General features: G+C 37.6%; 1 protein-coding gene across 1 annotated transcript in view; it reads right to left on the bottom strand.

Annotated features, from left to right (window-relative positions):
* Positions 1 to 9,067: 9,067 nt before the first annotated feature.
* The window catches only part of LOC129085242 (sodium/hydrogen exchanger 9B1-like), a 38,965-nt gene continuing 38,179 nt past the window's right edge, over positions 9,068 to 9,853 (bottom strand). Inside the window, 2 exon segments of the mRNA XM_054591570.1 lie at positions 9,068 to 9,117; positions 9,120 to 9,282. Of these exon segments, the coding sequence (XP_054447545.1) occupies positions 9,068 to 9,117; positions 9,120 to 9,282 (213 nt within the window).

The following is a 9,853-nucleotide window of genomic DNA, read 5'->3' as shown; positions in this document are numbered from 1 at the left end:
ACACATTTTCAGTTGTTTATGATAAAGAGTAAAGAGTGCCCAAATATTTTTCCCACCTGTGGAAATTTTTCAGCAGCCTGATGCTGGTAGCAAACTGTTTTAATAACATTATGCATCATGAGTAGTTGCTATTACTTCCGCTTGTAAATTCTCAGAATTTCATCAAGTCTTCCTTAAAAAATAGGCATCTAATAAGCAACCGCATCTGAATTGATACAACACAAGATAACTTAGCTCTTGAAATACATATCTTGGGTTTTAAAACCCTCAAGAAACAGCTCTCGTTATTACAGTGTCTCTCATGACTGCTTTGAGGACTATTGCCCAGGAGCTACTCATTGCCTTACTCAGCACATGAGCAGCACCAGTACATAAATAGGTATCCGAAACTGTTGAGCAGGCTGGAGGTATTAAGTGATTCATTCATATGAATAATTAAGGAAGTTGTATGATGAAAAGGACATTGCAAATCAGCTTTGATTTCAGTGCCTCATAGGATGACTCATTAAATTGCTTATGTATTTTGTAACCTAATTTGTTAATAAATTTATGCAAAGCTAATTAAGTCATCTGCTGATCTATATAGTTCTACCTTGTATAGTCTTCCTGTAAGGATGTGCTATCAGACCATTCCTTTGCAAAGAGAGTTTTACTCTCTCAAAACTCTCCTGTTCAACAGGGTTCTTAAATTATGGTGGATTTTTTTTAAACATTTATTTTTAGAGAGGGGGAAGAGAGGAAGAAAGAGGGAGAGAAACACCGAAGTGCAAAACGTTGATCCTTGCTCTTGCAGGCCCCCAGCTGGGGACCTGGCCTGCAACCCAGGCATAGACCCTGACCAGGAATTGAACCAGTGACCTTTCACTTTTCTGGACAAAGCCCAACCCACTGAGTCACACCAGTCAGGGCGATGGTTTATTTACTACCTACCAGAAGCATCTGACTAATTACCCTTCATTCATTTAGAATCCAGTTGTGACAGCATCACCAATCCGGAGAAGACCAGGAAAGATGCACTAGTAATACAGCATGTACTTCATTCAGAAGTGATTGCCTCAGGTCCCCATATTCAGAGTCTCCTTTTTCTTACTTCACACCTGGTTATATGATTTCTGCTCCTGAACAAATCACAAGTATCTGCAGGGTCCTTTTAGAGGTAAGGTAATACTAAAATGTGACCGCTGACAACAGGGAAAGAGGGAACCAAGAAAAATTTAATGTGAATATAAAAAGCATAGCACCTCAAAACCATTAAATATAAAATCTTGCACACCACAGTCCTTGAGAGCATTACTGTCGTCATATTGTACAAGTGATGTCTCATGATGTATTTGAATATAAGTATTATATGGTATTTAAGAAGGCAGGATATGTGTTGTATTTGATGATAGCATTTTCCACTTCAAATAGTTAAAAGCTTTGTGCTTAAAGTGGTACATACTGGTGGAAAATTTGTACAGAAAAGCTTGACTCATTCCATGCTATTTGGAGGTTTATCATAGGAAGTTTTTCCATTCAACTGAAACACTTTTCAAGTTTCATGACTGTAATTCACTACAACATTTAATTTGTTAACATGAGGAAAACATGAGGAATAAAGGAATGGTGATTTAAAGCACATCAATTGTGTTAGGTGACCTCCTCCCCTGCAGGGAGGATTAAAATTCTGTTTAAAAACCACTCAGCAGCAGTTCACTAAGTCCCTCACTGCTGGCCATTGCTATCCCTTTGCACCAGAGGTTGGAATGTAAAAAACTCCCATAGCTGTTTTTTTGTTTGCTTGCTTGCTTTTTTTTTTTTTAGCTATGCTGCCTTATCTGAGGTTGTGTTTTTGCCGTAAAGGTCTTTTACTGGAAGCTCTTTTCCTTTCATCGTGTTCAAACAGACTGCTTTTATCTTTTGCTCCAGCTTTGTAAAATCATGTGTAGCAGTCATTATTTTAATATAAAAAGTAGACAGTCCATGTTAGCTATCAGCAATTGTCATTATGCAGTTTATGTTAGTTACGTTCTTGAAGAACATTGCAAATCTGTTAGATAGCTATGTCTTTCAGTTAGAAGACATCATTCTCTAACTCTTCATTTGTTTAAGTGCTTGATTCTTTGGTTATAAAAAGAGTGTATCTGTGACTCCGTTCTCATAGAGCACTGTTGTCAAATAGGTCAGCCACAATGTTAGTAAACTCCTGATCTCTATTATAAGGGTGTAATTTTTCAAAATAACATAGAAAAGGGGTGGAGGGTAATTGCCTAATTACAAAGATGAACCCTGTACTAGTGAGAAAATAAAAAAGTTAACAATTCACCAGATTTTTAAATTTCTCATAATTTTCCATTAGTATTCACCATGCATTCCTCTGCATTATCACACTAAAGATAGGAATCAGTAACACCCTTTCAACAAATTTAAGAAACTTAAAACATAGAAGTGCAAAGTTTTCAACTATTGAATTCAGCCTAGAAGTAAAATAAGATGAAAATAGAAAAACGTTAATTTTAAAATGCTGTGTGAAACTGTGTAGCAACACACTGGAAAAATCTAGAGAAAATGCATAATTTCCCAGAAAAACATAAATGGTGGAAAGTAACACAAGATGAAATTTAAATGTTAGTAAAACAATATCCAATAAGAATGGAAGATGATTTTTTTTTAAAAAATCCATAATTTAAAAAGTGCTAGGGTTACAAGAAAAATGATTCCAATGTTATTTAAACAATCTCAATGGTTTTTAAAGGGAAAAGTTCCCCAATATATTTCATTTGGATTATAATATTAGTATGAAAAGATGAAAAACAGACAAAATCTATAGACCAATATCACTTATACGTATGGATGAAAATACTAAATAAAAATGTAGCAACTTCTGGTCAAGATGGCTGCATAGACAGATATGGCTTGCATCTTTGTGCAACCACGTCAAAATTACAACTAAAATATAGAACAGCCATCAGAATAGTCAGAAATCACGTTTAATGGAAGCCTGACAACTATGGAATTAAAGAAAACACATCCATTTAGACTGGTAGGCAGGGTGCAGATGCTGAATGGGCTGGTTCCTCATCCACATGGGGTAGATAACAATTCAGGATGGGTGTCTTAGGAGCAAGGAGTCCCAGCCCCACACCAGGCCCCCAGACTTGGGTTCCAGTGCCAGGAAGATAAGTCCACACAACTTTTGGCTATGAAAACCAGCAGGGATTGAGTCAGTGAAAGAAACTGCTGGAGCCCCAAGTAATTCTTCTTAAAGAACCAACACAAGGACTCACCTACTTAGACTCACTCCCTCTGAGCTCCAGCACCGGGGTGGCAGCTTGGAAGGAAGCAGTGGTATATAGGGAGAAACTGAAGTATCTGGCATCAAGGTGAGCAGAGGCCATTGTCCCTTTTCTGAGCACTTTGCTGACAGAGCTGGCAAGCTGATGCCATATCTGAGACTCCATCAACCTGGCTAACACTGTTTGACCCACCTTGGAGATCCCTAGAGACTCTGCCCCACCCAACTTAAGGGCCCACCCAAGCTGCTTTTCCATATGAATAGCTGGTCTTGACTCCTGCTAAACAACTTCCTAAATGCTTTAAAACAAGTAGCAACTGGCCATAGTGAGCCCCAACCCAGCACTAGCAGCAGCCAGCCTAGAAACACAGATCAGCTTTACCTGGGAATCTCCAAGCCCAGCACAAGTAGCAGCCATCTCAGATTGTTTTATAGCTTAGGCATGGTGGCCCTGGGAAAAGCCCAGGTGAGGGCTGACCTTGGCCTGCATCACCCAGGAAACCCCAGGGCCAGCACACCCAGTGGACAGTTATAGATCATTTTGGAGCACCACCACCCTGCCCCTGCACAGCTGATCCTCAATGGAGGGCAGAGGTTGGTGGTAAGTGGTCACAGCCAATCCTTCCAGCTGACTGGCCTGGGTAAATCCCTCCAACTAACCTACCAATAGCTACCAAAGGCTCAACTACAAGAGGAGTTGTATTCTGCCCACATGAGGGGTGCACCTCGAGTCCCCTGCTTGGGTGATAGGGGATGCTGTGCCAAAGGAACTAAAGGATGAGGCCACACTACTAAGACATGGAGTCAGAGAAGCTCTACCTAATACATAGAAACAAACCCAGGGAGGTTGCCAAAATGAGGAGACAAAGAAACATAGCCCAAATGAAAGAACAGATCAAAACTCCAGAAAAAGAGCTAAATGAAATATAGATAAGCAATCTATCAGATGCAGAGTTCAAAACACTGGTTATAAGGATGCTCAAGGAACTTGGTGAGGACCCCAAAAGCATAAAAAAGATCTTTGAAATATAGAGCAATTTACAGGCAAAAAACAGTAGAGTGGATGAAGCCCAGAATCAAACCTATGATTTGGAACATAAAGAAACAAAAAACAACCAATCAGAACAACAAGAAGAAAAAAGAACAAAAAAGGGGGATAGTAGGATTATATAAGCTGCCTCTGGGACAACTTCAAGAGGCCCAACATTTGCATCATAAGGGTGCCTGAGGGAGAAGAAAAAGAATAAGAAATTGGAAATCTATTTGAAAAAATAGTGAAAGAAAACTTCCCTAATTTGGAGAAGGAAATAGACATGCAAGTCCAGGAAGCACAGAGGGTCCCAAAAAAGATGGATGCAAAGAGGCCCACTCCAAGACACACCATAGTTAAAATGCCAAAGGTTAAAGATAAAGAGAGAATCTTAAAAGCAGAAAGAGCAAAGAAATTAGTTATCTACAGGGGGATTCCCATAAGACTGTTGGCTGATTTCTCAAAACAAACTTTGCAGTCTAGAATGGACTGGCAAAAAATATTCAAAATCATGAAAAGTGGGGACCTACCGCCAAGATTGCTCTACCTTGCAAAGATATCATTTAGAATTGTAGGGCAGATAAAGGGCTTCGCAGACAAGAAAATACTAAAGGGGTTCATCATCACCAAACCATTGTTATAGGAAATGGTAAAGGGACTTACTTGAGAAAAAGAAGAAGATGAAAACCATGAACAATAAGATGGCAATAAATGCATATCTATCAACAGTTGCATCTAAAAATTAAACTAAGCAAACAAGAAGAACAGAGATAGAATCATGGATACAGAGAGCAGTTTTTGATGTTTGCCCAATTGGAGGGGGCTGTGGGGGAATGAGTGAAAAGTTAAGCGGATTAAGAAGTACAAATAGGTAGTTACAGAATAGCCGTGGGGATGAAAAGTACAGGATAGGAAATGGAGTAGCCAAAGAACTTAAATGCGTGACCCACACACATGAACAATGGTGGGCAGAATTGCCTGAGGGAATGGGGGGTGCTGGGTGGAGGAGGGCAAAGTGGGGTATGTCAGGACAACTGTAATAGCATATTTAATAAAATATAATTTAAAAAATTTGATGCAGAAAAATGTAGCACCATAAAACAAACAAAGGCTAATGCACAATGGAAAAGAGGATTGTCTTCCAGGAATTCAAGTGTTATAATCTCAGTAACTCTGTCAGCACAATCAATTATATAAATTAATGAAAAAGAGAAAATATATCAAAGATGCTAACTAAAAATGCTATTTCTAAGATTCAACAGTTATTCATAATGAAGATTCTTGAGTAAAATAGAAATTGAAGGAAACGAAACACAATGAAAATCTCCACAAGTGTTGGAAATGGAAAAAGCCTACAAGTGTTGAAAATCATAAACTTTTAAAATAAAAACCAGAATCTATCAAGAATGTTAACTGTTATTATTTAATATTAAAGATTAATCTGAAGGATCCAGTGAGTAACTGAGAAGATTAAAAAATGAAATAATCATTACAAATACAGAAAAATAGAACACTTTTGTTGATATTATATAACAAGGAAGTCATGGAAATTAGTAAAAACAAAGTTTGGAAACAAAATATATATACACATTTTAATAGCAATAAACACTTTGAATTGCTAATGGAAAAATACTTTATTCACAATAGCAAAAGAAAAACATAATACTTATGTTAAAATAAATTTATCAAGAAATGTACAAGACATATCAGAAAAAACAACTATAAAAATGTTACTAAAAGCAACTGATTAAGATTTAAATGCATGAAAATAATTGTAAAAATATGTCTCTTAAAATTTTATTGATTATATAAATCAATCAAATCCCATCTCTGTGTGTATGTGTATATATACGAGGGGACCCCCTAAAAAAATCCAAAATTATCTTTTGGAGGTCGGGACCCCTTGTAGTACAGGCTTCCCCCAGTAGGTGAGTGTTCTAGGAACCCATCTGTATCAGTGCACCAGCTGGCGTTGTTGTGAGAGGCTATGATCAGCTTCAGTGCATTTTTTTGAAGACTTTTTCAGCACATTTGCCCATTTCATGGCGTGTATTTATGAGCACACCTGTCCACACCGCGATTAAGTGTTTAGCGATTTTTGACCCAAACTGGCAAGCCCCCCATGCTCTATCCTTTCTATTTATTCTGATCTTTCCTCGAGTGACTTTTTTTTTTGTTTGTTTCCCTGGATGAAAAATATTCTCAAAGAGAAATATCTTGCTGATGTGGAAGAGGTGAAACAAAAAACATCAGAAGCACTAAAAGGCATCAAAATCGATGAGATAAAAAACTGTTTTGAGTAGTGGAAAAAACGTCTTGATAGGTGTATGGAATCAAATAGAGAGTACTTTGAAAGTGACTGAAGTTTGAACATGTAAGTATAAATACACATTTTATAAATAAATCAATCACTTTTTTTGGGTGTCTCCCTTTTTTATACACTCTTATTTTGGGTCATTGTGTGTGTGTGTATATATATATGTTTGCATACAATTTTATGAACATAGTTAAGAATGAGGATGATATACTTTAATGAAGATGACATCATTTGTCTGGGGAGAGTAAGTGGAGTAAAGATGGGAATTTGAAAGGAAGAAGAGAGGAGAAAGGAAAAAGGAAGCAAACCAAAAGGAAAGATATTAAATTCCATGTATGTCATTTAATTTGGAAACTATATAAATTAAACATGTATACACAATTAGAAAATTTTAAAAATTAATGGGATTTGATAATGTGAAGGTTACTGATGATCTTATTGAGAGCAGTTTTAGTTAAATGGGAGCAAAGAATGAAGTTTCTATTAAAGCAATTTGTAAAATAAGTAAGTAGTAACATAGCAGGCTACAATAAACTGAAACTTTTCCAAAATAATACTAGTAAAAACAAACCTAAAAAATCGAGTATAAATAATAAACAATGGTGAGCAAAAAAAAAAAAAAAAAAAAAAAATGGATAAGGAGAATCACTACATGTTATGATTCTGAGGCAAAGATAGTCTTTGTATATTGGGCCCCCAAGCTGTTTATTCACAGGAGGCTGACTCATTAGCTCAAAAGCCCGCTGGCACCAAACCCAAATTTTACACATCCAGTTGTTTTAACCATAGCCTAAACAAGCAGATTTTTAGTCATTTAGAGCTTGCTTTCTTTACATAAATTGTGAAAAATGTCGAATAACTGCTTGCCACAGATAAAATGAACCTTGGGCTATGAAGATCCTAAGCTGCATCTAGCTACCCTGTGGAATTCTCTGACCTGGAGACTCCCTGCCACGCTGCCGCTTGACATCGTACGGACATAAGCCCTCTAGGCACAAACCCCTCTCATGCCTCTCTACCCCAGGGGTCCCCTTGCCCTCTTCCCCTTCTGGATGGTCGCCCCCATGACTTTAGGCCTTTGGATGGTCTTCCGCTGTTAGGGCCTTCCCCAGGGTACAGACCTGGCAATGTATTACCCAAATAAAGCTTGTGTGCTAGTGCCACCTCATGGCCATTTATTTTTCCCAGATCAGTCCCGAAATGTTCCAAATTATCCCCTTATAATACGTAATAATAAAAATAAAAATTCACTAAGAAGATACACTGATCCAAAAATTGTAGATGTCTAAAAATGTATCCTTCAAATAAATAAATCCAAATTAAATTACAGTAAAAATTCCATTTAGGATAAATTATAAAGATTTAAAAAAAAAAAGGTTGCAATTCAATTCCAATACAAAATGGAAGCCGAGAGGAATATCTTAGGCACCCAAGTGATCCACTAGGGGATCTCCAGGTAACCTCTTGTTCAATGCTGATGGCTTGATTTAAAGTAGACAAGTGTAGTAGCCGTGGTTGAGCATGGCTTCCAACACTCAGTGGGAGAGGAATGGAGCTGAGGGTGACAGGAATGTAGAACAAGGTAGCACAGGGATAGTAGAGGAGGGAGATAATCAGCTGAGGGTGCAAGGCCAGCTGCCGAGCTAAGTGGCTGCAGTTCATTCTACTAGCGTTCCTTCATCAATTTTCCCACCAAAAGAAACCAACCAGAATTCTGGAGGAGCTTTTCCTACATGCGGTGAAATCATATGGAGCAATAGACCAACTGAGGAGTGGACAACAGTGTACTCTACGGTACGTGCATGACTGAGGCATGCATTCCCTTGCCAGCTTCAACTATCTCTGTTGAGGGTTTGCAGCCAAATTCCTTTGTAGTACTTGCCCTCAAACAAAAGGAACTATGTAGCCCAAATTACACTCCCTCTTGAGGACAGAACACATCCAGAGACTCCTATATAAGAGTTTATATTAATTGTTGTCAATAGACTTTTAAGTTACATGTTGTCAAGGAAAGAAAAAAACTTGGTAGAGATGAGCTGATATAGACTGGAACTCTTTGGTAAGTGCTGGTAAGCGGACAGGAAATACGATGTGGTCAGTGAGGGCCATTGACGTTCAGACGGTTATGTGAGCAAAAAGCAACGAGAGAGGTACTTACTTAGTATGTATCAGGACAGCAATTTAGCCTGACGGATTACTTTAAACTCTCCTGGGTATTTACAGATTAATTTTGTTCTCAAAATATGCAAATACTAAGAGGACATTCTATTTTATATATTTTTTTTATTAAATTAACTTTGCAATAAAAAATGATAGAAAAGCTCTGTAATCAAATCACATATTTATTAAATCCTTGGTTCTATGTATTCTTTACATATTTGTACCTTTTTTCTCTCACGTAAGATAAATCATTAAAAAAAGCAGGCAGGTGGTGACAAATGAACTTTTAAGGAAGTTCTAAGCTTGTTAATTCCAGTTTTATTTTGTTTGGATCACATGGCGTTTAAGTAATTTGGGCCCCAGTATGTTAATAATTAGAGCTCCATTTGGGGCTGTAATCAAGATGGCCACAAATGCCGTTGTCATCACATCCATCGAATATGGTTCCAAGTCGGGGGCGCTTGCCTTTGCTGTTTCTAGCGCCAGCGGACCTAATACAGCCTGCATTTCGGTGGGGGTGGGTGAGGGAATATGAAGCATAATGAAAAATGTTAAAGTTAACGTTTAATAAAAGCAAATGGCTCTGTTAAAATACACAAAACCTAGTACTAGTCCAGTGATTTTCAACAGGTGTGCTACAAGAATTTTTAAAACAGGCAATACCTGACTGTTTAGCCGGGGCACTGACCTCTTTTTCCTGAGGTTGTCAAATTAAAAAAGTGACAACAGCCAACACAACAATAGGAGCCCGGTGTGAATGAATCAAAATCATACCTATTTTTTTTGTCAGATCGGCAAAAAAATATAATATATGCGTATATTTGGTGTGCTGCAGAATTTTAGTGATTAGTTTATGTGGGCCATGAGATTAAAAAGGTTGAAATTAGCTGTTCAAGCCAATTAGAAAAGAAGCAAGACTTGAAGTGCCAAAGGATTTTCATGAGTTACTAATTCTATATTCTTCCTAGCAAATATATCTGGAGGTGAGTCAAATAGTGACATATCAGTGTGCAGACATTTGGGGGCTGGTTTTGTATTTTTGTTATCTAAGCTTTCTCCTGTTTGTTTGTAT

The sequence above is a fragment of the Pteronotus mesoamericanus genome, unplaced genomic scaffold (genome assembly GCF_021234165.1).
Source record: "Pteronotus mesoamericanus isolate MK-2021 breed Mesoamerican mustached bat unplaced genomic scaffold, CSHL_Meso_final scaffold_232, whole genome shotgun sequence".
Taxonomy (NCBI): domain Eukaryota; kingdom Metazoa; phylum Chordata; class Mammalia; order Chiroptera; family Mormoopidae; genus Pteronotus; species Pteronotus mesoamericanus.
Note: the sequence above shows the minus strand (reverse complement) of the source record. Positions and strands in the feature narration are given on the sequence as shown.